At 65.4% G+C, this 26,917-nt stretch overlaps 2 protein-coding genes across 7 annotated transcripts; both read right to left on the bottom strand.

The window, feature by feature from the left end:
* Window positions 1-155: 155 nt before the first annotated feature.
* On the bottom strand, window positions 156-17,618 carry MIER2 (MIER family member 2). 6 transcript variants are annotated; one of them, XM_036234274.1, is made up of 15 exons: window positions 12,853-12,930; window positions 12,505-12,595; window positions 11,238-11,380; window positions 8,615-8,740; window positions 7,997-8,120; window positions 7,497-7,573; window positions 7,050-7,119; window positions 4,970-5,121; window positions 4,744-4,825; window positions 4,569-4,663; window positions 2,925-3,049; window positions 2,693-2,820; window positions 1,484-1,910; window positions 1,304-1,336; window positions 156-1,125 (listed from the first exon to the last, which is right to left on the bottom strand). In XM_036234274.1, exons 3-14 carry the CDS (start codon window positions 11,370-11,372, stop codon window positions 1,333-1,335), a joined length of 1,545 nt encoding a protein of 514 aa, XP_036090167.1. In that variant the 5' UTR covers window positions 11,373-11,380; window positions 12,505-12,595; window positions 12,853-12,930; the 3' UTR covers window positions 156-1,125; window positions 1,304-1,332. The 6 variants fall into 6 exon arrangements, with proteins under 6 accessions (XP_036090167.1, XP_015982166.1, XP_015982164.1 ...); XM_016126680.2 differs by lacking the exons at window positions 1,304-1,336; window positions 12,853-12,930 and adding an exon at window positions 17,601-17,618; XM_016126678.2 differs by lacking the exons at window positions 1,304-1,336; window positions 12,853-12,930 and adding an exon at window positions 16,701-17,131.
* Window positions 17,619-18,677: 1,059 nt separating this feature from the next.
* On the bottom strand, window positions 18,678-26,633 carry THEG (theg spermatid protein). The gene is made up of 8 exons (XM_016126599.2): window positions 26,316-26,633; window positions 25,500-25,619; window positions 25,208-25,279; window positions 24,810-24,871; window positions 23,936-24,005; window positions 22,860-22,977; window positions 22,015-22,174; window positions 18,678-19,298 (listed from the first exon to the last, which is right to left on the bottom strand). Exons 1-8 carry the CDS (start codon window positions 26,621-26,623, stop codon window positions 19,060-19,062), a joined length of 1,149 nt encoding a protein of 382 aa, XP_015982085.1. The 5' UTR covers window positions 26,624-26,633; the 3' UTR covers window positions 18,678-19,059.
* Between the last annotated feature and the right edge of the window lie 284 nt (window positions 26,634-26,917).

The following is a 26,917-nucleotide window of genomic DNA, read 5'->3' as shown; positions in this document are numbered from 1 at the left end:
CATCTAGTTTCAGCCTGAACGTCTCCTCCACTTAACCGACCACCTCCCTCACACTGGTCATCGTGACACGGACCACGGCCCCCATGCCCCTGAATGCTGCCCAGCTGCGAATGAGTGATGAGGGTGACCCCATCCGACCCACCGCGAGGCACCCAGGGGCTTCAAATCAAGTTTAATAAATAAAACAGCAAAGGGGTTCAAGGCAGTTATCACTTCACAGTGCGGTCCTTGGTGGGGTGACAAGGAAAGTCGAGTCCAACTCTGCAGATGGGCTCGAGCCAACCTCTCCTGGTGACACCCGGGGGCTGAGGAGCCCTGCCGCCTCCCTGGAGGACCCCACTCCAATTTGTAAACAGAAACATAAATAGAACAAGGGAAGCCGGGTAGAAGGACCAGGACCCCAAACCATCTTGTTGGGGGGCTTCAACAGAAAAGCCACCTGCGGGGGAGAAGGGGCTGGAACCCGGCCCCTCGGCACTGCAGGTGACGGGCCACGTACCAAGGGGGCGTCAGTCGCCTGTCCCCCGGAGCCCATGTCCAAGGCTGCTGGGGGCCCCGGGATGGGGCAGGGGACGTAAAGTGCGGCTCTTCCTGAAGTGGACAGACGGGCGAGGGGGCGGGGCCGACGTCGAGGTATATGGCTGTGCCCCGGGAGGGTTTGGCACCGAGTAGCAGCTGCCCCCTCGACCCCTGGGCTGGGCAGCCCGCAGCCCGGCCCGGTGTGGCAACAGGGAGCCAAGCAGAGTGCTGGGGTGCGCCCTGGGCGGGGGCTGCTGGTGGGGGTGGTGTCCTGCCCTGTCTCTGGGCTCCCTGACGCAGGGACGCCTTTCCTCGCCTCTGCTGGCTGGACGGGGCTGGCCTGCCACGCCTGGCTGCCGACGGCCCCCCCGGTGCGGGCGGCAGGCTGGAGCCGCGAGGTGGAGCGGCCCGTGCAGGTAGAGTCAGGGCCCGTGGCCCAGCCGCCGCTCACCCGGGTCCTTGAGCTCTGAAGCAGACAGCGTCACCGGAGGCCCATGAGGAGGAAGGTCAGGAAGACTGACAGGCAGGCCCCGCAGTGGCCCCATGTCCGGTCGGGGCCACACGTGCCCGCCTGCGGCCAGGGATCAACAGGTCATCACATTACAGCTGCAGAGGGAAGAGACGCGAGCGGACAGGGTGAGCCCCACCGCGCACTGTGCACGGCTGGGCGCCGCGGCTGCGAACGTGGCTCCCGACCGCGACCGCGCCTCCCCCAGCAGACGTGTTGTCAGTGTGCCTGGGGGTGGGCAGGGGTGGGGGGAGCTGCCACTGGCCCCGTTTGTACCTTTGTGGGTTTTGAACCATATGAATGTATTACCTAGTCAAAAAAATAAATAAGCCAAATTAAAAGTAGAGAATAAACTAAAGAAACGAACAGCCTGCTGCCTGTGCCACGCCCCCTCGGGCCCTCGGGCTGACCCTCCCGCTCCGCCCGGCCTGACTTCGGGGTGCTGGCCGCACTCACTGTGACAGGGGCTCCGAGTGCAGCCCAGGGGCTGGGCACGCTGGGTGGGCAGCCAGAAAAGGGTTCACGTCCCCGATGCCGAGGAGTCCAAAATCAGTGACTGACAGGGCCACCTGGGCAGGGACGGCCTCCTCGGGCTCTCCATCCAGAGCCGTGTGGCTGGAAGTGAGGGCCAGCTCTGCAGGGAGGGCCCCAGGCAGGGCCAAGTCCACGGCCAGTCTGGGGCTGGCACTGAGCTCCGGAGCAGCTGCAGCAGGTGGGCAGGAGGGAGGCTCGGCCAGGGCTGGGGGCCGCCGGGGCAGGGGCACCGCCGGGGGCGTGTCCAGTGGCTGGAACAGACAAGGCCCTGGCTCCGAGCACGGGAGGCCATCGGCGCCGTCCTCGGGCTCCGCGAGCCTGCCCGCCGTGCCGTCCTCCCTCAGCGGCTCTGCAGGGGAGAACAAGGCTGAGGCCAGACCGGCGACACCCACGCCCGGCCCACCCGGGACCACGGCCACCCCAGCTGAGGGACGCCTGCTGAACACCCCGGCTCTGCTCTCAGGCTGCAAGCTGTGTGAGCCCAGTGGAGCCCATGGACGCTCCTCACCAAGCGCTTTCACGTAAACGTGAGACACGCGTCCACGTGGAGACCGGGCACACCAATCGTACACCCGGCTCAGGCCCTTCCTCGGAGGCCGCGACTCCTGCTCTCAAACACGGCAGACAGTCGGGAGCCCCGACAGCGCCCGAGCCGGGGTGACCAGGGACGGGTGCGTGACAGGCGGATGGCAAACCACGGAACCAACCGGACTCTGGAACCGGGGCGCAGCCCAGACCCAAGTCCGACAGATCCAGAGGACAAAAGTCCTTGTCCTCTCCGTGGTCACCTTCCGAACCTGAAGTCACGAGCCTCGCCTTGCTCTCTCATGGCCCCGGGCCCAGGATGCTGGGGACAGCTCAGACACCCCCAAGTCTCCCACGTGGCAGCGGGGCTGAGCCCCCCCCCCCCACTGTCAAGGGCCCAGGCAGGGGCCCCCTACTTTGGGCTGCAAAACACACAGGTTCCCCTCCACACAGAACGCCAAAGGGCCCCTACGACAGCCCGCCTGGTGACACCTTGTGGCGTGAAGTGTCACCAGCTCCTGAACGCCAGCTCAGTGTCCGCTGGCCCAGGGCGGGGTGCCAGGGAGGAAAGGCTCCCCCAGGGCTAAGCCCTGCCCACACCCTCACCTGTGTGCATGCGTGGCAGAGGGTCCTCTTCGGGACCCAGGCCATCAGTGGCAGGGGGCAGGGGTGGTGAGGAGCGGGGGCGGCCAGGGCCATCGTGGTCACTGCCATCCAGGTCCTGGTCTGTGTCCCTGCAACAAAGAACAGACACATCACGCGGGCCTGCAGGTGGGGGCGGGAGGTGCCCAAGACTGCGGCGCCCCCAGCCCCGGGCCCTCGGGAGCCCCGCACGTACGTGGGTCCTGCCGGGCCATACTTCCGGCGGCCCAGCCGCGTCTGCTGCGAGAAGCAGTCATAGCGCTCGGACTTCTTCCACAGGTAGTAGTACTCCACGCACTCGCCCACCGACCGCGTGCGCACCTGAGGAACAGCGCGCGTCACCTGGGCCCTGGCCCTCTGCACCTCCCTCACTCCCACCCCGGGCGCCTCGCTCCACCCCGAGCAGGACGGTGCGCTGTCGCCGCCTGCCGCCTGCGGGCACGGGCGCCCGCTTCACACTGGGCCCGTCCTCGTCCCCAGACCACGAGCGAGCATCCACCTCGTCCCCGTCGTCACAGGCCCCGCAGAGAAACGAAGCAGGGACAGAGCCCCCACCCAGAGAGGACGGCATGCGGCCTGGGCACACACTTCTGCCGCAAGAGTCACGGGCACCCCAGAAGAGCCGGCCCTGAGCACGGGGTGCCGCTCCGGGCCACACCAGGCCTCAAGAGCCTGGCTCCGTTTACACACAAGTGCCAGAGACGAGGGCGGACATGGAGCTGGATGCCACCTGGTGAAGCCCCACGGGGCAGCGTGGGTCGTGTACCCCTCTGGAGGGTCCCCAGCGCATGGCTGCAGCCACGACGCAGGAGCACCCTGCTGGTCCCAGGACGAGGAAGACGCCGGAGCCCAGGGAGGCCTGGGACCCAGGCGGGGGGGAGGGGCGGAGAACAGGGCACACACGCACTGTCCCGTGACCAGGAGAGGTGCCACAGCCTCCCTGGGCCAGCGCGGGGGCAAACGTAGAGCTCGCGTGGTGACCGGGGTGGGCACAAGGAAGTCGGTGCAAGTGAGACTCTGCTCGCGGCAGCCCCTCCAGGCGCTGGCCTGACTAGAGGGTGGAGAGGGTGCTGGGCACCGCCCTGTCCCTACGCTGGCCCAGCACCAGCACCTCCTCGACTTCAACCTCTCAGGAGAGGACGTGAGGCACAAAACGTGGGCTGGGTGCCAGCCGGGCCTGCTCCTCCACAGGCTGCCACCACGAGCAGTGAGAAGGGGCCAAGGCTGCCTCTGAAAGCCACAGGACTGGAGGCTCAGGCTCTGAGACAAGGGAACCTATCCGGCCCGTGGCCCAGGGAGAGGAACCTCGTTCTCGGGGAGGACAGAGGAACTCGGGCCCAGGGCAGGGCAGCCTTGGCACCTGGCAGCCCCTTTGGTTCTGGACGTTTGCTACAGGTGGCGGGAAGAAGCTATTTCCTTGGTCTGATCAAACCAGGAGACCCTCGCTCCCGGGGCCAGGGGCCGAGCGCAGGCGGCAGACTGGGGTCAGCACTGCAGTATCCGCAGTGGGGGCGGAGCCAACACGCTCTGCTGCAGGGAGGTGGCCTCGGTGCCCACGCCTGCAGCAGCGAAGGGGAGCCGGCACGACGGCCAAGGTGCACCTTCGGCAGGTCCCCTCCTGTAACTCAGCCTCCTCTGGGGGACGGGACGTGGCCTGGCAGAGCAGACCAGAGCAAGGTGACAGGGACGCGGCATGCGAGGCAGGAAGCAGGGCCGCAACGGTCGCATTGCAGGAGCCCGGTGAGCGGAGTCCCGACCTCGTGCCGTGGGGTGGAGGGCATCATGTGCCGGTCCCCAGGAGCCCGGGTCCCCAGAGGCATGGGGCAGGCGGCACCCTCACCTTGTTGGCCTGGATCAGGTGGAAGTTCTTCCCATGCACGCGGAAGCCGTGCTCAAAGTTCCTGCACTCCTCCTCGCTCCAAGCACAGAGCCCGTCTGCAACCGGGGGTCAGAGGCGTCAGCAGCAGCCAGGACGGGGTGGCTGCCGAGGGTGGTCAGGCAGGGCGGGCACTCACCTCGGATGACCTTCACGTTGAACCGCAGCCTCCGCAGGGCCTCCTCCGCATTGAAGCTGCACTTTACCAGCTCGTACAGTGCCTAGGAGAGCAAGAGCCTCTTCCCACCTGCTCACCCCTGGGCACTAGCAGTGTTCACACCACCAGCAGGCGGGGACATCGGGGGTGTTCACACCACCCCCAGGTGGGAACAGTGGGCGTTCACCCCGCCCAGCACCCTGCCTACCTGCTCACTGTCTTTCACCGTCTCCCCCACAGGGAGCTGCGAGCCGGGCACCTCATGCCACCGCCGCTGGACTGCGCGGTACAGGAACTCCTCCACCTCCCTCTCCGGGAGGACGTTGGGGTCCCAGAGCAGCTGGTCTTCGTTCTCATACACTGTGTGGCGGGGGGCCAGGGTCAGCTGGGGCCAGTGATCCACACCTGGCCCAGAGAGCAGACAGGGCCCCCGCACGCCTCTGCCAGGCTGGCTGGCCCAGCTCCAGAGGACGGGTGCTGATGGGAGTGCCGGGTCTGTGGCCCAGGCCCACCCCCCTGCACCCCTCTAGGCCAGGTCGCTAGGCCCAGGGTGGTCAGGATGACCACCAAGGGTGGGAAGCTGTGGGAGTCAGCCGGGCGCTTCCTAGCCAGGAAACACAGGGCGGCCTCCTGGAGGCGGCGGCACCTGGCCCGGGCTGAGGGAAGGGGGGCTTCTGAGCGAGGCCTCTGGGTGGGAGTGCTGTGGCGGGTGCAGGGGGCTGCGGAGTCCCGAGGGAGCAGTGCGAAGAGGCGACTGCATGGCGACGGTGAACCCCGGGGCCCAGGGGCGTCGCTGAGCCACCGCCACTCCGCTCACGGCGCCGCGCACCCCCCGACGGAGCGTGCTCGGTGCAGCGGAGGCGAGTCCTAGTACACCACGGAAACAGAACGTCGATTTCGACTAAAACCCACTTTTGGGGGAGCCCCCAGCCGGAAGGGGGGATGTGACCAGGAAGAGGCAGAGGGGAGAGCTCGGGGAAGCCCTGGCGCCAGCACCACTGAGCTGTCCAGGCAAGAGTCACAGGGACCAGAAACTGCGCAGCTGCCTGGGACCCAGCACGTCCCGGTTGGCGCTGAGGGCCACAGCGGCCTGGGTCCCATGCACCTCGTCCACATCGACACGAGCCCCTGCCGGGACCAGGTGGCTGGCCCAAGCGGGCAGCAGGCCCTCTCCGGAGAAACGCAGCGGTGCCCTGGAGGCTTGGTCTGTCTACCGAGCACGCGGTGCGAGGAGGACCCGGGACAGCGGCAGGGAGTCCACAGCGCTGGGGATCGGAGGGAGCAGCTGGGACTTTAAAGCAGCACAGGGGCTCCTCCGGACCTGGGGTACACCGCCTGTGGGTCTGTGCACAGTTTCAACAGCGGCCTGGACAGGCCGCGGCCATGACGCGTCTAACCAGAAAGAATTCGAGTTCTCCAAAGCTGATGCCAGACGCCAAACTACACACCCAAGGAACTCGGGTTCGTAAACACAAAGAACATCACACACCTGGGCTCACCTGATCGAACCGCACGGTGACAAGAGAAACACAACCCAACCTGGAAACAGGCAAGTCTCCGAGCAGGCCCCTCATGAGACATAACCAAGGGGCCAGGGAACCTATGCCTCATGTGAGAAATGCGAATGAAACCACAGCGAGCCACCACGCACCCTGACCACAGTGGTGAAACGGACAAGGACAACACCGCGCGCTGACCGGATGTGGGCCACTGCAGCGCCCGCAGGCCCCTGGTGGGACCCCGAGCCGGACCCACACACCCAACGCCGGCCACCGTGTGCCTCCCAGCCGTCTATCCAAGAGCAAGTGTCCACCAGGATGAGCCCGGGCACAGTCATAACCACAACAAGAGAGACACCCAACATAAGATGTCCACAGAGAGAACACGCCACCTGCGTGGACCTAGCTCGCAGTGTAAGATGAGGAGGAGGGACATCCCCTCGGGACCAAGGACGGCGGCTGCCCGCAGGGCAGACCGTGGGAGAGGGCGCACTGTGCGCCGGGTCCAACCGGGAGCGCGTGGACAGCCCCCTCCGTCCGGGGGCTCGTGTGCCGTTACACTCACATTCGCTTGCGGGTCCCTGGAGACCTGGCTCAGCTACGCCCGTCAGTCCCCAGCCCTGACCCTGGCGGCCCACAGCGGAGTGAGTGCACCCAGCTCCCCCGTGCCCGGCCCCCACTCTGTCCCACCCCATGGGGTTTGGGGCCTGGCTCTGGCTGGGTGGCACCAAGCTCTTTCTCCACAGCTGTGGGGTTCCCTCTGTTCCCCTACGACCCAGCCCCACTTACACTTCTCACCATGGCGGCTCATGTGCAAGTTGCTGAGGTCAGCCTGGAACTGAGGTCCCACCATGATCTCCTGCAAAGACAGAGTCCAAGGGGCCAGGGTAGGCAGGAGGCTGGGCGTGGTGCTGACGAGGGCCCGGCTGCCGCCCGGAGCCCGGGGTTGGGCTAGTCTGTGTGACCTGCCCATGGATGCCGAGTCCTATGGCCTGAGGAGGGGACGCAGAGGCCTGGGTGTGTGGGTGTGAGCGGCCGTGTGCCCCCATCCACTTGTTTGTCCAGTGTGGCCAGTTGTGGCGCAAAGCCGGTGGGGACCAAGGACCTGGGTGTCCAGGACAGGACTTTGGGACCACAGCCCCTGCGCTTGCAGTGGCCACGGCAACCCGGGCTCAAGGTCGCAGCGCCACACTGGGCCCCACCCTGCTCACGGCCCAGAAGCGAGAGGCCACGCACCTTCTTGCACTTGTTGGAAGGAAGAGGGTCCTCCTCGGTGTCAGACAGCTCCTTGTCTGTGCCAGGCAGGAAGCGGGCTTTGGGGAAAGTGGAGCAGGTGACACACCCGTGGAGCAGGGTGGCCCCCAGGCTACTGAACCCCAAAGGCTCCACTGCTATAGCCACCACCCCTCTCCCCTCCTGAGAGGCAGGTCCCAGGCGCCAGCCAGCCGGGCGTGTGGAGAGCGGCCACAGGGGCAGGAACCGCGGAGGGAGGGCCGAGGAGGCCTGAGGACGCCGCCTGGAGCCTGACGGCTCTTGGCTGCGGGCACCGGCACACCCTCCCCGGGTCTCGGCTCACGGGCCAGGGAGATGGGAACCCCAACGGGACCCAGACCCAGAAGGAGGCACCCGCGGGGCGTCTGTGCCTGAGTGCTCGGCCTCTGCGGCCAGGGACCTCCGTGTGCATCACCAGAGCCCGGCTGGGCCCGGCCGCGTGCACGAGTGGACAGCACACCTACTTGCGCTTTGGGTCCGGAAAAGGTCGGAGGCTGCGTGGGAGGTCACGGACGGGGTGAGGTCATCGGCCGAGGACTGTGTCTCTTCCTCTTCTTCCCCTGAAAGCAAATCCTTCGCTATTTGTTCCTTTTGACAAGAAAGCAAAGAAGGTTTTTGCGGTTTGTCTTAGTGGCCTCACAGTCACACAGCAATAACACAAACGGCACCCAGGCCCGATGAGCCTCGCTCACGGGGGCCCCTCGGCCTGCTCCTCAGACGAGGCTGGGCCCCCGGCATGGACGAGTGTGGTCCCCAAGCCACAGCCCTGCTGGGGACAGACACGGCCTGTCCCTGCCCCCCCGCCATCTGGTGCCCCACTGTGGGGCGACAGCCCCGTCCCCTCTGCGCCAGGCTCGCGGCCTCGCTGCTCTGTCCCCCCAGCTGCATGGCCCCAGGCCAGTCTCCACTCGGCCCCTCACTGGGCAGTGTCAGGGTCTCCCGTCCCAGCCCCTCCCGGTGGCCACCAGGAGCCGGCTGACTCCGGGGAGCAGGAGGGCAGGGCGCACAGTCACCCAGGCTCACACTGCTCGCAGCACTGCCGCCTCCCCGAACCCTCCGGCCGGTCCCAGGGAGGCCATCACCTTGTCCAGGGTCATGTCCGGGAGGTGGGCGGCGGTGTCGCTACCCTCACTGTCCCGCTCCGAGATGGGGTCTGACGCCTCATAGCCGTAGAGGGCGAGCAGCTCGTCCAGGGGCATGTCGCTGCTCTGAGGGCGACAGGCTCTGTCGGTGGGCTGCTCTGGGGGCTGCTTCCCCCACCGTGAATGTGACCACCTGGCCACCACGACCAGGGCCGGCTGGTCACACTCACGGCAACGCACCTCGGTCAGATCCCAGGAGAGGCATCCGGAAGAGACCCCAAAAGGGTCAGCTGTGCCCAAGGTCTGCGCCTGAAGGGCCCGCAGCCGCCCCTCGGGGAGCTCCCCTGCTCCAGGACGGCAAGGACACCCGCTACCTGGAACGCTACACGCTCGGGACACCGATAAACGAGGGCAGAGACACACACCCCTGCCCAGGCGTGGGATGGGCGCCGGAAACACTCAGCGTCCACCTGGCCTGCTGAGCCCTCAGAGCAGTGGGTGCAGAGACAGTGCCCGGCAGGGCCACGGTGGCACGGTCGGCCCCCGCCCAGCAGCGGTGGGTGGCCAGAGCGATGCCATCACGGCTGGAACGGAAGCAGCCTCAAGGCCACATGGTCACACACGTGGTTCTGACGCCTCGTGCCAAAGCAACATGACAAGAAACAGAACTGAGACGTTTAATTACTGGGAAGCAAAAGGCTGAAATGGTCACCACCTCCCTCGCAAGACCAGTGCCACCCACCCCACTCCACCCCGAGCCCGGGGTCCCTGTCCACGTCGCTCTCTCGGGCCAGCACCTACCGCCCCACCTCCCGTCAGCCCCCGTGCGGGGACTCCCGGCCATTCCTTGCAGCGGCGCCTGCTCTAAAAACCCAACCTGACTTCTGCTCTCCGGGACTCAGGAGGGACGCGTCCGGCTGCCCACAGCCCCCGATGCCCGGGCTCCCGGCGGCCTGAGCAGGGCGGCGAGGGAAAGGGACGCCCACCGGCCAGTGCTGGCACATGTGCCGATGGCGGAAGCCAAGCGCGCGAGCCAGGGTGCACCCCTCGCCGCCACCCCAGCTCTCCGGACGCTGGCTTCCCTTAGGGACACCACGTGTGGTCAGTGATCTCGGCAGAGGCCGCCCAGGCAGGTGCCACTCTGACTCCACGGGAGGAAGAGGGAAGCAGGCAAGAAGTGTGGCCACACCCTGCAGCGCACCGCAGGGTGCCGAAGGCGTGGTGACACTGTCCTCGCTCAAAGGGACGGCGGGCAGACGGCACCCGGACACAGAGCCCCAGGCAGCAGCGTCCCAGAGAACGACCGACGGGCGCTGCTAGCGACACTTGAGCTTTTAGGCAAAAGAAAGTCTGGTTCCGGGAAACAGATCTGACCACCTGACGCGGACAGGTGCCTTCCGCCTCCCTAAGGTGACAGAGAGTGGCAGAGCTTCCGCTTTTACCTCGGACTTCACGTTCTTCCTGTCGGTTACATCTGAATTAAACCGACGTCCGAATCACACCTGAAGAAAACCCACGTCTGGGTACTTAACTAACTAATAGCTGATTCGGGTTTTGGAGTTCTGACTTTTGGGCTATAACACCAAATTGGCACCAAGTGATACCTGGCACCAGGCTACACAAATACCTTGTGATTAGTCCCTAAGGAAGAACAGTGGGCGGGCGGCTGATCAGGTGTGTGGACAGCGGTACAGACCAGCCATCTGTGGCCCCCACACGCATCGGCCCTCCTTAAGCCCGCGTGACCGCCCCGGGAGACGGGCCTTTCCGGAAGAGCGATGAAATGGGGACAGAGGTGGGTCCGACACGACAGGGGAGGTCTCACCAGGTTGAGGGTTGGCAGGGCCAGCGTCTGCGTGCCCGGCAGGGGCCCCCACTGACAGCCTGCCAGACCCTGACCTGTGGCTCCTGGCCCCGGCGTGTGAGCCCCGAGCTGTAACAACGTGCCTCAGATTTCATGCTGCGAACTCTGTCAGCAAGAGCCACCCGTGGAGGAGCGAGGCTCTGCGAACACGTCCTCAGTGTGGAAGCCACAGGATCACGCCCAGGGGAAGAGCCACACCAGGCTCGAGGCCAGTGGCAGGCACCTAGCAGGCGCCCAGGCTCCCTGGTGTGGCTGGAGAACGCCGTCTGCCGCCCGCCCTGCAGGGCCAGCTCCCGGCTTGCGGTCCAGCATCGCAGGACAGCCGCCGCTGTCGCAAAGCGCCGAGGCCGCCCCTCCCTACCCCAGGACACCGGCGTCAGGCCAGACACACCCGGCGGCCCAAGGAGCACGTCCAGAGCCGAGCTACAAAGTGCCCACATTCTACTCCTCCCTACCCTTCGCTGTTTTGGAAAAGCTACTTTTTTATCCATTTCCACAAAAACACGTCATTTCTAACAGGAGGCTGACTGCGCACGCTGCATCGTCTCAGCTACTCAAGAGCCTCGGCCACTTCCGAGAGCACAAGGGACTCCGGCGCCAAACACTGAGAACGGCAGGGTCTACAGCGCAGAGCCCCTGAAGGCAGGACCCAGCCTGTCCTGTCCCGTCCTTTGACCGCAGCGCTCAGCACCGACAGGAAGCAGGGCTGGTCGCGGCAGAAGCGAGCAGCCACAGCACACGGGGCCCCATGCACGGTACCTGGGAGACGAAGTCCTTGACCAGCCCCTCCTCCCGCTGCTCTGGGCGCCTCACGGCCTCCTCGCACTCCTCCTGGACGCCGTAGGTTTGCGACAGGATCTCTGCGAGGCTGAACTGCTGGTCTGCAGAGCCCATGGACACCCCTGTGGGGGGGACACGGCTGTGAGCGCCCCGTCCCGCCCGTCCCCACCCTCCCGCTGAGACCGGAGACGGCTCGGGGAACCGCCACGGCAGTCGCCCGGCTGCCAGCAGGGATGAAGCCCGCGGCACGTGCGTGTGCTCGGGCATGTGCGTGCAGCCCGCGGCGTGTGCGTGCAGCCGTGTGCGTGTGCGCACACACTGCTGCTTGGCGACGTCACTCTGCCCCGTGGGAACAGGCACAGAAGAGCACACCTGGCTAACTGCACACGGATGCTGGGGTGTGGGATGTGTTTTCTGGGGGGATGTCTGCTAGAGTCTGGGGAGACAGCGAGGGGACACGGGTGAGATGAGCCAGCATGGGACGGGCACACGGACCACACCTGGCCCCACAGTGCCTGCGGGGCCTGCGCAAGCCCCTCGGCTCTGGAAATGCAGGGGCGACGCCACACACCCGCCTCCGTGAGTCACAGCGGGGACGGGCACAGTGTGAAAACACCAACGGGCAGCACGCAGTAGGCCCAACAAACACCCGTCCCTCCTCCTCGAGCAGGGCACAGCAAGGTCGCATGCCCAGCACAACGGGTGCTGGGTGTTACCAGATTTGGGGTCTTCCCCAGAGAGCCAGGAGTGCTCACTGCTCTCTCTTCTCCTTAGGTTTCAATAAAGTCAATTTAAAAAAAAAACCAAGAAACAAAAAAAAAAAATAGCTAGGTCTCCATCAGCACTAGCAGAGCCGGGAAGGCCAAGGCTGCTCCTCCCCAGGGGTCCAAAGCAACGAGCGGGGGCGGGGGGTGCTGCAGAGTCAGGCGGGGTGGGGGGTTGGGAGGGGGCAGGCGGCCAGGCCAGCTCGAGGCAGGTGCAGGGCACCTAGGGATGGTGCCCCCCAGCACCCACTGCAACCTCCTCGGCGTTGCTTTTCTATCGGACACGGGTGCCCAGAAGGAGGCGCTCTGGTCCCCCTGGGCCACCCAGCCCCACCGGAGAACAGGAAACAGTCCTGGCCACTGCATCCACACTCATCTGGACTCTAGGGGTCAGCGCACAGTCTGTCTTGCTGGGCTGAGCAAGCCCTGTCCTTAGGGCTGCAATGACCCGGGGCAGGAGGCGGCGGAGGCGGGGGAGGCACCTGCTGCAGTCGGCAAGCCGGGCTCCCTGGTGCACAGGCCGCGGCTGAGATGGGGGGCCACGCGCGGGCTCTGCCTCTCCAGCGAGGAGGCCTGCGGATGAAGAAGGCGGGGTCAGCTTGGCAGGCCGGAAGCCTTCGTGCTCCCGGGGACTTCGGGGAGCAGCTCCCTCTGGGCTTGGGGGAAGAGGGGGCTGGACATGGACATGAGCTGCTGCAGAGGCGGGGAGCAGCGAGCAGGCACAGAGTGGGTCCGGCGGCTGCGGGGGTCACTCCCCCACCCCAAGTCACACACGTGGATCTGTGGACACGTGGGCCTGCACGGGTGTGCTGGTACCCCGGGGTCCTCACCTCCGAGTAGGGAAACAGCACCCACAGGGGCTGCGACGGGCCTGGCACCGTCAGGAGCCTGCGGCGGTTATCGCTTGCCTAGGACACAGGGACTGGGTGACTTGGTCCACACACAGCCCTGCTGCACATACCCAACAGGCGGTCACCGCCCCCTGTGCCAGACACAGCGGTCCACATGACCAGGGTCCGGCCTCCAGGACCTTGAGTCTTCAGAAGCCACACAGCCGCTTTGGGGAAATCGGGGAATTCCTCCAAAAGTAAAGGGTCACCGAATGACCAGTATTTAACTCTACTCCGTGGTACGACCCCAGGAGAACTGGAAACACACACCCAGGCCGACCACGCATGCTCACGGCAGCAGACTCACGCAGCCGAAAGGTAAGACAACTCGCGTGTCCATCTGCGGGTGAAGGACACACCGCCCCATGCCCGTCCACATGGGGTAGTGCCACTCAGCCACGAAAGGGGGGGAGGCGCTGGCACTCACCACGACGTGGACAGACCCTGAGCACACCGCGCTCAATGAGCAACGCCGGACGCACCGGCCACATGGTGAGACTCCATCTGTGCGGCACGTCCAGGACAAGCACGTCCGCAGACAGGAAGCGGGCGAGTGGCGCAGGGGGCTGGGGAGGGCTGAGGGTGACTGCTGGTGGGGGCAGGGTTTCCTTTTGGGTGATGCAAATACCCTGGAACTAGACAGGGGTGAGTTCCAAAACATACCCCCGAGCAAGTGAACAGAGCACTTGAAATGGGTATATTTTGCGGTATACGATACCTCAGATTTTTTTAAAAAGCCAACAATACTAGAAAAAGAGTGAAACTTGCTCAAAAAGGCACCTGCCAACACCCCTTAAAGGTGACATGACAGGATGCACACTCCCGCCACAGCTGTTCGTTGTGGCACTGGAGGTTCCCACCAGGGCAAGAAGATGAAATAAAGGCACCCCAACTCCATGGGAAGAGACGGAGCAATTTCCTCTGGCAGATGACATCATCATGGACACAGAAGACACCCAAAAAATCCACTAAAAACATGAACTAACAAATGAGTTCAGCGAGGTAGGAGAGCGCAAGAGCAACATGTGAAACCAAGTTTACTACTACATGCTAGCAGTTAAACCAAAATGGAAATTAAGAACACAACTCCACGTACAAATAGCATCAAAAAGAATGAAATACTTGGGATTAAATTTAGTAAAAACAGTTCAAACGTTGAAAAAGCACAAAATGTGTTGAAAGAAACTGAAGAATTTCTAAGCAGGTGGAAAGACAGACAGCCTCCACTAACAGCTCAGAAGGCTCATGTGTCGGATGCCAGGTGCCCCGGCTGATGCACAGACGCCGCAGGGCCATCAGACCCTTCCGTGCGGACGCCGACGGAGTCCAGAAATGGAGAAAGCTCCAGGGACCCAGAACAGCCAAGGCAATCTCAAAAGAAAATCGCAAGAGATTTCCTGATTTTGAAATCACTACAAAGTTACCGGCATCAAAACAGCGTGATGCCGACATAAAGCTGAACATTTAAATCAAAAGAACAGAGCTGAAAATCCAGGAAAAAAACGCACATGTTTACAACCAACTGAATTTTGACAAATGTGACAAAACAATTCCATGACGAATGAAATGTTTTCAACAAAGTGCCAGGACAACTGGATAGCCACACACAAAAGAAAGAAATCGTACATCTACCTCGCACCACGTGTAAAAATTAACTGAGAACTCATCAAAGACCTTAACTGTAAGAGATGAATGTCTGGGAAGAAAACACAGGAGTAAACCCATTACCCTGGACTGCACACAATTCCTGAGCTAAGACACCAAAGCATAAGCACCAAGAGAGAAAACAAATATTCATCAAAACACTTTTGCGCTTCAAATCACATTACCGACAAAGCGAAAAGGAAACGGAGACATCCGCGAGTCACGTGTGTCCTGCGTCCAGACTGCGCGGAGGCTCTCGCGACACGGGACCAGTGAAGAGCCGCACCCAGCGCGGGCGGACGGCCTGACCGGATACCTCTGGGGGAGGGGACGTGGCGACGCTCGGCGTGGGGGGGGGGGGAGGAGGGATGCGACATGGCGACGCGCACGTGGTGAAGCTCGGCGTCAGGGGGAGGGGTGCGACATGGCGACGCGCACATGGCGACGCTCGGCGTCGGGCGGGGGGCGACGCGCACGTGAACGACGCTCGGCGTCCGGTGGGGGGGGGATGCGACGTGGCGACGCTCGGCGTCGGGGGGCGGGGGGATGCGACGTGGCGACGCGCACGTGGCGACGCTCGGCGTCGGGGGGGGGATGCGACGTAGCGACGCGCACGTGGCGACGCTCGGCGTCGGGGGGGGGGATGCGACGTGGCGACGCACACGTGGCGACGCTCGGCGTCAGGGGAGGGGATGCGACATGGCGACGCGCACATGGCGACGCTCAGCGTATGGCGGGGGGGCGGGGAGCGACGCGCACGTGAACGACGCTCGGCGTCAGGGGGGTGGTGCGACGTGGCGATGCACACGTGGTGACGCTCAGGACATGTGTGGGCCACAGGGCAGGGGTCACAGCGAGCACATGCACTGTATCTGAAGGACGACGAAAGCCACGGGGTTCTGAGCACAAGGCAAGGTCCAGGTACTCAGATGTCCACGAGGCACCCGGTGCCTCTCACGGTGCTGGCGGAGGCTGGCGGCCAGTGTGGCCACGATGAAAACCAAGCCGCTAGCCCTGACCAGATGCTCCCTGCTAGGTCACAAAGTGCCACCTCACCACTAGACTGCTGGTCCTCTGTGATTTTGTAGGGTTCAGGTGCCCTGTGGAAGCCTGAGCCAACCTCGTGTCTCCCCCCAGTTCAGAGAAGGAACCGCGGCTCTCAGATGTTGGGCGAGCTGCCCGAGGTCACATAGAGTAAGAGGCTCCAGGGCCCCAATGGGTCTGCTGGCGGTGGCCATCACACCTGACGTGTGCACACCTGCTGGTCCCTTACTGACCAAGGCCCTTCAGGATGCGCACTGTTGGGTTTCTGCTCTCAGCCTGACCCTCAGACCTCCCACAAAGCCAGGCACACAGGGGACCTCACACAGGGACCTCACACAGGGACCTCACACAGGCTTTCTTCGAGGAAACCGACTGAACAGGACACCATCTCAAACTGTCAACAGGGCTAATAGGGACACCCTGGGCACTTGGCTGCCAGGAGGGTTCCAGAGGCTCAGCACTGGGCAAGGCTGAGTCCACAGTGGAAGCTGGCTGGGGACTCTGATCCTCACACACACACACACACACACACCCGTGACACACAGCGACCTGCCAGTCCAAGAGCACAGATACACATACTTAACCACCACACGCCTGCGGGGCATCAGAAGACCTGGTTTCTGCTTCCCACCTGCAAGGCCAGCCACTGCCCCCATGAAGCCTCAGTTTCCTCAAGTGGCTCATAAGAAAGATGAGTTAACTCTCCAAGAACCCTTTGGATCCAGGCCCCCAACACAAGGCAGCAACTGGCTGGTGAGGTATGGCCTTGCACCCACATGCCCACCCCCTCTTTGGCGCAAAGGCAGGGCCTGTTGCTGCCCCTGATGAGGTCACCAGTGGGAGCGAATGGCCGGTCCGTCCCACCGTCCACGCCACCTACTAGTGTTCTGCTGAGACATAAACACTGCACATGCCGCCACGAACGGGCTCCACAGCCCCCCAACCTGCTGCGCCTCACTGCATAGCCGCTTCTGCTCTCCCGGCCTCAGCGGCCCCACCCATTTCACTGCGATCACTCGCTGAGTCTGTGGACCTGTTTGGCGGCGGACTGAACGCATGTGTCCCCAGGCTGAACCGCCACGCACAAAAAAGTCATTTACCGAGGCCCTAGCAGGTGCACTGTCTGGTTCCATCCTCAGCAAAGCCCTAGGAGGGACGAGGGGGTCGGCGCTGTCCTACCCGATGCTCCAAACTCAAGGAAACCCCCAAAGTCAAAGTTTTTCGTCCCTGCTTTGACCTGACTTTGTAGGTGAGTTTGATCAAACATCGCAGTCCCAAATCCCGAGATCCTCAAATCGTTAAAACTCCGAAATCCAAACTGTTTCAGGCCCCAAGGGCTTAGAGACAGCGGTCCTGGGCGTGCGTTAGGGCCGAGAGGCGGCTTCGAGAAGTAACTTCGGGCCGCCGGGGAGAGGCTGGGCGAACCCTGCCCGCCCTGAGAGAGCCCGACGCGGCCTCGCGCCCGGTTCGAGCCCCGCGCCGGGTTCGAGCCCCGCCCGGCCCCGGCGCGACGGCGACTCCGCGGAGCCCGGCACGGCGGCGATGGGTCCCACGCGGGGTCCGGCGGGGCGAGCGCGACGCCGCGGCCGCGCGCCCCGCGAAGTTGGCTGCGGCCGGGGCGGCCAGGCCTGCACGGGGACCGGGAGTCGGCGCGCCCCCCGCCCCGCCTGCCCCCCGCGGCCCGGCGCCTCCGCTCCCCGCACCGCCCCCCACCGGCCCGCGCCCCCCGCCGCCGCCGCCGCCGCCGCCGCCGCCGCGCCCGCACATGCGCACTGCAGCCCGCGATGTGGCAGCCGGGGGGTGGGGGGGCCGGGCCGGGGGCGGCTGCCGACACAGCCGCGCGCCCCTCGGGCCCCGACGGGCGCGGCGCCCCGGGCGCGGCCCCACGGCCCCGGGGCGGGGGGGCCTTCGCGCCCGGAGCCCGCACGCGGCCGAGGCCGGGCGGCGGGGGCGCGGGCGCGCGGGGGCGGGGGTCCGGCTCCCCCGGCCCGCTCACTCACCTCCGCCATGGCCGTGTGTGCGCGGGAGGCGGTGGCCGCGCCGGGATTCCCGGATGCGGGGTCGCGCGCTCATTGGCCGCGGCGCCGGGGAGGCGGGGCGCGGGGCGGCGCCAGGGGAGGGCGGGGCGCGGGCGGCGCGTAGTAGGTGCGCCGGGCGGGGGTGCGCCGGGAGAAGGCGCGCGCGCGATGCGCTGGGCTCCTCCCGGCAGCTGTCGGGCCCTGGCCTCGGCCTTCGAGGCGGGGGTTCTGCTTAATAAAAATATCGATTCCGGGGAGCCACACCTGCACAGGGAGCGGGGGTCCCCTTTCGTCCTTCCAATCCCATGGCTGTTAGTGCCCCGGTGTTACAGGTGAGGAAGCTCAGGCCCAGACGGACCGCCACCCAGTGTGTGAGTGACAGAGCCCGGGTTGGAACTGAAGTCTGGGCAGCGTGGTTCTGGAACTTTCTGCGGTTGCGCACCAGTGGTGTTCCAGCTAGTATGTCAACCGATTTGGAAGCTTGCAAAATTCACCTTAGGAGGAGTTTCGAGAGGGACAAGGACCCTCTTCCAGGGATCCCAGGTGGTGACTAGGCGGGTTCCAACCCAGAGCCATTGAGCTCTGAAGTCCGCCATTGTTTTCTTATTAACTTATTAAATACTTACAGGCCATTTGCACATTCTGAACCTGTGCTAGGTGCGAGGAAGGGAGTTTGAACGGGTTCGCTATGTTTTACGTTTCAGACGGAGGAGTGCTGTGAGCATCAGGCGAGAGAGGAAGCGGGGAGGCCAGTGAGGAAACTTGGAGATACGCAGAGATATCGTGGGGACTGCGGTGGCACTGGGGGGAGTTGCCAAGGTACAGCCCACAAGGTGCCCTGACGGCCTGCAGGTGGAGAGTGCGTGAAGGTCGCTCCCAGGTTCCTGACCTGCAGGAACAGTGGATGCCGGTTCCTCCTGAGACCCGGAGGAAGGAACTGGGCAGGCGGGGGACTCGAGCCCCATTCTTTTTGCAGCCATCAGGCAGCAGAGCACTGAGACGTCAAGCAGTGCTTGGTCTGACGGGGGCACGGCAACAGGGCGTCACGTTAGTCTTCGAGCAGCCCTGGGTGGGGGAGGCGGCATCGCTTTTATTGTGCAGGTCACACTGAGTCCGAGGTGCCAGTGGACCCCAGGACGCAGTCAGAGAAGCAACTCTAGGCGGAAGAGATTCAGGGAGAAAATCTCAAAGTTGAGGGAGGCTGATGTCTGACGTCAGAGGCGCTGGAGACAACAGATGAAAGTGACTTGGAAATAAATGGGCTGCACAAATCACAGGTTGGGTGCGAACATAAATATAATTATCTCCTCCTCTTGTCCATTTGGCCTTCCAGCCCCTCCCACCCCCAGACCAGCCAAAACGCTCAGAGCCAGCCACACACGCAGGTTTAGGATGCACTTGGGCGTTTACTGGGAGAGGGGCCTCAGGCCAGGCCTGGTACTCATACTTTTTTGGTGATGGTCTTGGGAGTGGCAAGCTCCTGCAGGCGAGGGGACGCCCGGGCCGTTAGGGAGGCCGGCGAGATGTGGTAGGGGTTGTGGCCCTCATTGGCGTCCCTGCGCTCCTTGGGCTTGGCCAGGGAGATGATCCGGGGGCTGGCCACTGCCTTCTTGGTGACATCCAGCACCTCCCAGCGTGGGTTTCGGTCAGGAACACACTTCTCTGACTGGGCCTTGGGCACTGGAGAGGGCAGGAGAGCGGGACAGCGTCAGCACCGGAGCCACAGACATGCAGCCGCTGCCCCTGTGCAGGTCGCCCTGTGCCAGGTCAGAGTTCCGAGTTCATGGCCCGTCCGGCAATGAAGAAGTGGCACACACATCGGGCCTGTCCACACAGGGGAGCATCACGGCCATGAAGGGGGGAGGCGCTGACTCTTGCCACGATGTGGACGGACCGTGAACACACGATGCTCGGTGAGGGAAGCCGGACACACGAGGCCACAGTGCGCGGCCCCACAGACGTGAGATGTCTGGAACGGGCGTGTCCCCAGGCAGGAAGTGGGCGAGTGGCTGTCAGGGGCGAGGAGGGGGCTCGGCGGGCCCCTCGCACCCTCCTCCCTCCTCTGGTGTGGCACTGGAGGGGATGGCAAGCAGTGGCTGATCCCGCAGGCCTGCTGGGTGGATGGGGTGCCACTCCTTGGGGGCACAGGCCTTTCAGCGTTCAGGTCCCACCCTATCCCTCTGGGCTCCTGCCCTCGCTCTCCCACACGCCTGCAGCCCCAGCCAGGCCCTCTCAGGAGAGCTGGGGACGTGGCTCCCACCAGCCCATGTCACTGTGGAGCACCTAACATGGCCTGGAGTTTTACTCTATTCAGGTTTAATGAAATTGAGTAATTTATTTAGATCAGCTGATTGGTTGGTTTTAATTTCACTGAAGGAGCCATGCATGGCCAGTGGCTGCTGGCGTGGACAGACAGCGCTCGGGGGGAGAGACTGTGTCCCGGCCAGGCTCCCTTGCCACCCCTCCTCTGCAGGGAGCCCCAGAACATGTGGCCTGTTTGGGGACTAGGAGGGAGGTGATTGTGGCATCACTGTCTTAGCCCAGAACCTCTGTGCATATGGAAAGGACACCCCCTTTTCGGCAGACAGGCGCCTGCTCAGTGGAGGGGCCCTTGCTGAAAAGAAAGTGGCGTTCCTTCCACCACTGGGCACGAGCCCACACAGGGCCACTGCTGGGCAAAGCCACCAAGGCTGGGCCAGAGCTTGCCAGGCAGTTGGGCTTCGGCAGCCCCTTGGGGGCTGGGAAGACCAGGCGCAGAACTTGGCCGCCTTCGGGCCCCTCTGAGAGAATGCTGGGGCAGTCCCCGCCCCCCGCAACTCCGTTGACCACGACTCAGCAGCAGTGACTGAGTCCCCTGCCACACAGCACACGTGTGGACACAGGAACGAAAGCCGTGGACCCCTCCCAGCCACAGAGCCCTGGAGTTCCTCTGTCATGGCGTCACCCTCTAAGTCGCTGTCACGGCCGTTAGCGGGTAAGTGCGCTGCTTGAAAAGCAGCACCTACAGCACTGGTGTAGACGCGCGCACACGGTCGTGTGCACACAGGCGCATCAGAAGCGACCGTGAACACATACACGAGTGCGTGTGCAAACGTGTGCATGTTTGTGCTCCGAGTGAGAGGGAGACGGAACAGCCCAAGGCAGCTGTCCACAGGTGTCCCTGTGTCACTGACCGGTCACTTAACAAACACAAAGAGACTGGATAAGTGAACGAATCAGACAAACGAGCGAAAGATCCCGTGAGCCAAGTTAAGAGAAGGGACTGACTTGGGAAAGGTCCCCTGGCGACATCCCCAACAACATCCCCAAGATGGCTCGGGGACCATCTTAGGTACAGAGCTGCTCCAAATCCATGCCCAGAAATGCGGGAGATGGGAATCGGGACAGGTAGCATGCAGCGAACCCAAACGGCCCATCACACTCTCTGGCAGGGGACGCACAGTGTCTCCAAAGCCTCTGACATCATGGGCTCAGCACAGAGAAGGCCATGAAGGACAGACAGACACACAGACGTGCCGCAGAGTGCACAGAGCGCAGCAGGCACCGCAGAGAGAGAACGGGGCAGCGCGGCAAGGGCGCAGGGCTGCACAGCGCGCGTGCGGGTAGACGGGGTGCTCGCGGCTCCTGACCAAGAGGGCCGATGAGAGCCCAGCCGCGCGAGCATCTGGGCACGGTGTTCTTGGGGGGTGGGGGTGGCAGGGGACAGATGACAAGGGCCCTGGGCAGAGAAGAACGGACCCGATCGAATTCAGCAGGGCCCTGCGGCTGCCACACAGGAAATGGTGAGGGGGTGCCAGGCGCCGGGGCGGAGGCCGCTGCTCCGGTCCAGAGACATGAGGGGCTGGGGGCCCCTGCCGTGCTCAGAAGGCCCAGGCCACAGGGCTCTTGGGGCGTTGGCTGTGGGGCGTGGCGGAGGGCGCCGGAGGACGCACGTGCTTGTGGGTCTGCGTGTGCCCGCGTCACACCCGGGCGAGCACAGCAAACGGCAGAGTCCGGTGGCCGGGCTCCTCTGCTCCCCACGCTCGCCCGGGTTCCCGACAGTCAGCGCGCTGCCGTGCCGCCCGGGCACCGGGAAGGGAATCGGGCAGGCGCTTCCGAGCTGCCCTTGCTCCTTGTCCCTGGCCCTCTGCCCCCTTTCTCCTCAGCACCCGCCGTCCTGCTGGGGGACACACTCCAGCAGCACAGACCTCCGGGACCGCGGCTCCTCTAGCCTCGACCCGTCCCCCCAGCCTGCGCAGGGCGACTTGTCCCCCAGGGCCTGAGGACGGGTCTGCACTCGGGGGGAGACGAAGGGAGAGCGGAGCCTGATGTCTGCAGGAGTGGGCCCAACGTCCAGGCCTCCGGCCGGTGCCCACCCTGCCCGCGTCCGGCGGGGCAGGCCACAGGACCCACTCACTGGCCAAGTGAAGGAGCCGGCTGTAGTCGGACACGTGTCGCTTGGGTTTCGGCACGGGGTCCCACTCTGCCAACAGGGTGGCTGGCGCTCTGGGCTTTGCCAGCTGGAGGATCCTCGAGCTGGGGACGGCCATCTGGGCTGCCTTGGACACCTGGGACACCTGGGAGCAGGGTGAGAGGGGAAAGAGCTGGACGGTCCCTGATTTCCCCCGGGCCCGGCCCAGAGAGACCCCATCGGGGACACAAGGGACGGAAGGCTCCCTGGGAAGGCGCCCATCTGTTTGCGCAGCCGCCCTGAGCAAACACCGGCACCTAAGCGGCCGCCCGAGCCCCCAGGGCCAGCAGAGTGCGGCTGCGCGGCCCGTCGCCCCTCTGGCGCCCGGGAGCTAAGTCGGAACAACACGGCGTCGCCCCTTGCCGACCAACGCGGCCAAGGTGGAAACGTCGGACACCGTCGGGCCCTGGCACGCGTGTCGGGGGGCAGCTCGCCCGCTCCGGTGCCGCTGGGCGCGCGCGGCGGCCGCCGCCAGGCGCAGGCGCAGAGACGCCCACGCGGGCCCGGAGCTGCATGGGTGCCCCCGGCAGGTAGAACGCTGCTTCCACGTAAGTCAGAACGTGGACTCACGCAGTGTTGAGGGGAAATCACAGAACGAGATGCCGTGGCTGCAGCCACACGCGGTGACGGCGGCCCGGGGGGCTGCGTGCGTCACCGTGTCGGGCGGTGGCGGTGGGCAGAGCAGGCCCCGCCCCACGTCCGCCGCTCTGCGGTCTGCTCCCCGCTCCCCGGCAAGGCCGCCACCCGGAGGCTGCAGGGGGCCCGGGGATGCGGGCGAGCGGAGCACCCACCTCAGACATGTGGGTGCACCAGATGTTGTTCCGGACTTTCGGGGTGGCCAGCTCCCGCAGGCGGCTGGAGGCGTGGTGCTCCAGGGTGGACCGAGGGACGGGCCAGACAGGGTTGGTCCTGAGGGGTGGCACATTTAAGGCGCTTGTTCCCCCCGGGGGACGTGTGGGCGCGTGTGCCCGCTCGGGCCCTCTCTGATCTGGGGCACAGGAGGACCTGGGGCGTGGAGGCTTGGAGAGGCACCCCCAAAACGGACTCGTAAGGCACCGGGGCAGGACCCCAGTGTGCTCAGGGCTGGGGCTGCGCTGTCCCCAGGCCTTCCCCCGACACCCGTCACCAGCACGTCCAGATGGGAACACAGGGGCAGCCGTGTGTCTGCACTGAGCCTCAGCAGCCCCCGGGGCCTGGCCCGCCTCGCCCGCGCCAGAAACGGAACCGCGTTCGCTGATCCGGGGCCGACGCGGGCTCGTCCCATGGCCCTGAGGTCGGGACGCCGCGCCTGCAGCGGCCGGCCCCGTCGGGAGCGGGGACACAGCTCTCCGCTGCGGTCGCCTCTGCTCTACGGGTGCTAAGGTTCACGAAGCCTCAGTGAACTATCTGCAGGTCACACGGATTCGCCACTCTCACAGACACGGGCTTAGAAACTGTGTGAGACACGGCAACACTGCAGGCAAAGTGATCCGGCCGCTCGCCCGGCCCCCGGCCGGGGTTCTGCGCTTCCCACGGATGCTGAGCACGGGCACTGAAAACTAACTCGAATCGTCTCGTTGGACAAGCAGGGACGTTCTAAGTGATCAGAGAGGACGGGGTCCCACGCCTCACGTAAACGGAGTGTCCTGCAGTTGCCGACGCCGTGCGCGGGGGTGCCGAGCGCCACGGCGGGTCACCCTCCCGGCGGGCGCCGTGCCAAGGACCGGTGTGCGTCCCCCTACCCGGTCGTGCGGGTGAGGCCGAGGTCCCCGGGGCCGGGCTCTCTCGTCTGGCACCTGCGCCCACCCTGCGCCACACGCCGCGGGGGAAGCAGCGGACAGCAGGGGACAGCTCCACCCACCCGACGCCCAGCGTCTCTGCCCCTCACCTGCAGTGGTTGTAAAACTCCGAGTAGAACCTTTTGGGACGGGCCAGCTCCTCCACGCGGCGGGACACGGCTGCACAGGCGGGAGACGGCCGCCCTGAGACCCGGCCGCCCGCCAACCCCTCCTCTCCCCGACCAGCCTCCGCGGCTGGGGCGAGAGTATGTGAGCCGCAGGCCCACACAGCTGCGCACCAGACACCCCCGAGGTGGGGCTTTCGCACTCCCCATTTCCGTGGCAGGCGCCTGGCATCCCTCGCTCGGAGCCCCATGAGCTCCTACAAGGCCCGTGTGGCCGACAGCCTGCCGGCCGGGAAACTAAACTTGGGCCTGGGGTTTATGCAGGCCAAGGGCCCCCTGTCAGTGTCGCCGTGGGGGAGCGGGGGCCTGCCCATCACTGCTCCCCAGCGGTGTGCGTCCCCGAGGTGTCAAAATCGGAGGGACCCAGCTCTCAAGAAGGGCAGGAGCCACGTGGGCGGGAGGCGAGGGGCTCTCCGGCCAGTGGATGCCGGCCCCGATTTGGCGGCAGTGCAGGCCAGGCTTCCCTCTGGAGGGCTTGCCACCCGCGTCGCCCCAGGACCAGCCTCCAGCTGGCTCTGACTCCTCAGGGGACAGGGTCCAGATAAGGGCCGCTGGAGGACGGGGTCGGGGTGGGGACAGACACCCTGGGAGATGGATGAGCAGGGAATGTCTCCGGGAGGCCAGGGCCAGGGGGGCCTGAGGTCCAGGGTGAGACGGGGGGTGACCCGACCCCAGGAGGTCAAGGGCAGCATGTCAGACAGGGTGGCCAGGCACCAGAGCTGGGGCAAGGGCCACCTCCAGCCAAGCCCTGAGCCAAGTGGCCCCTGCCAGAGAAGTAGACGGGGTGGGCTCCACCTACCAGGCACAGTGACAGTGAGGGTGGTGTCTTCCAGGAACCTGTCTGTCCAGTACACGGATGGCCTGGAATGCACCCGGGCGTGGCTCAGGGCAGGGGAAGCCAGCACGGGCCTCCTGCACCCCGCTCTGAAACAAGTCGGGCGCCCCCCAAACGCAGGCGCACAGACAGGACCGTGAGGAGGGGGCAGGGCTGCTGGGGGAGGCCGGGGGGACAGGCCAGAGCTCGGGGGAAGCGGGCCAGTGGGCAGGGCAGAGACACGGGCGTGTCCACCATTTTGAGCAAGGCTGATGCTCAGAGGAGGGGAAGCTGGAAGACAAAGGTGTAGCTGAGAAAGGGGCCCTGCCCGGCTGGCCCCTGACCTGGGGAGGGGCCAGAGACGACAGGCTCCTGGGACTCACCAGTAGACACAGAACTGCAGGGTCCACAGGCGCGGGGAGACCCAGGCGTGGCCGGCACAGCGGCACCGCGTCCTGCGCGACACACGCCCGCCTCGCTCTGCAGCTTGCGCTGCTCACGGGCCTCGCTCGCCTAGGCCAGCACCCAGAGGCCACCAAGGGCCGCCGCGCGCCCCCGCCGTCGGTACCCTGACTTCTCGCCCCAGTGCACCCTGCGGGTGACAGACGGGCCCCCGGGGCTGTTCTGCGCCACACAGAACCCGCACCTGCCTCGGCGAGGCTGCCGCTGTCTCACCTGTCTCTCAGGACCTGCCAGGTGGTCTTGGGTTTCGCCAGCTCCAAGAGCCGCCTCCCGGCCTTCCTCCCTCTGGCGCCCAATGAGCGGGGGAGCCTCGGGGTGATGGACACGGACAGCCTGCGGGGGGCGGGGCGGGGGTGAGCCCAGAGCCTCCGGCCCCAGGAAACCCCTTGCCCTCGGAAGCCCCCCCACCCCCGGGGGCAAATTCCGTTGTGAAAGCTGGGGATGGCCCTCGTCCTCCCTCGGCACCAGACCAGTGACCCTGACCAGGCAGCCCCTTCCTCCCCCGCACCCCGCGCCTCCCAAGGCACCACGTGCACATCTCCCCTGTGTCCAGGCCCCGAGGCTCGAGCCCCAAAGACAACCCGGAAGCCCTCAGACCTCAGACGGTGGGCTCCCAGGACCTCCCCGGGCCGCGTCACTGGCGAGCCATTCATCACGGGTCACTTCCGCGGGGACGCGTGGGGCTCGGGTGGCCGCGCCGCCCAGCTGGGAGACCCCCGTTTCTTTTCCTGTGTGTCTGGCCGAGGGCCGCCCCCTGGGCCTCCCAGCTCTGGCGCCTGAGCTCCCTCGGACTCCAAACTGGCCCTTCGGCAGGGTTTCCCGCCGCGCCCCGCTTGCGGCCCGGGTGGGGTTGTTTGCTGACTTTGCCGCCGGCGCCAGCGAGGGTGCTGCCCGCCCTGTCTGACGCGCGTACCCGAGGATGACACATGGGTCCCGGGGGGACCCGGCCTGAGGGGAGAGCGCCAGGCCACAGGGCCGGGGGTGCATGGGGCGCTGCTGCCCCGCCCTCCCCCGCCCGCGCATGCGCACCTCGTTTCGGGCGCCTCGTCCTCCTCATCTCTTCTGAGAACCCGCTCCAGCTCCGGGACAGCCTCTCCTGGGTCCTGGGCATCCAGGAATTCGTCCCCGGCTACCTCCTCGGGAAGGGTTTCCTCCTCCTGGTCTTCGAAGCCCAGCTTCCCATCACCTAGGTCCTGGTACGCGGAACCCCCGGACGGCAGGCTCTCGTACCCGGCGCTCGGCAGGCCCAGGCCGTCACTGTCCTGACCCGTTTCCAGCCTGCCCTCGGCCTCCGGGTCACGCTGGTCGTAGAGCAAACTTTGCTCGGGGTCGCCCATGGACGGGCTCCCCAGCCCCGCAGCCCTGCACCCCACACACCCAAGGCTCCCAGTGTATCTGTGGTCGCCCGGCAACAGGAGAATGGCCCGCCCAGGTTCTCTGCAGCTACATTCCACTCTGCAGGTCCCGCCGCACGCTCTGCCGAAGCGCCCCAGCCTCAGCCCCTCACGTCCCCTCCGGCCACTCTGCCTTCATGAGCCATAAACATGCTGCGTGTGGCCCCCAGGGCTTTGTGTTGGCTGGTTCCCCTGCCCACGCGTGTCCCCACGCCTGGCCTCTGGGTGTCCCAGCAT

The sequence above is a fragment of the Rousettus aegyptiacus genome, unplaced genomic scaffold (assembly GCF_014176215.1).
Source record: "Rousettus aegyptiacus isolate mRouAeg1 unplaced genomic scaffold, mRouAeg1.p scaffold_m13_p_16, whole genome shotgun sequence".
NCBI classification, from domain to species: Eukaryota; Metazoa; Chordata; class Mammalia; order Chiroptera; family Pteropodidae; genus Rousettus; species Rousettus aegyptiacus.
This window is presented reverse-complemented; position numbering and strand designations above follow the sequence as displayed.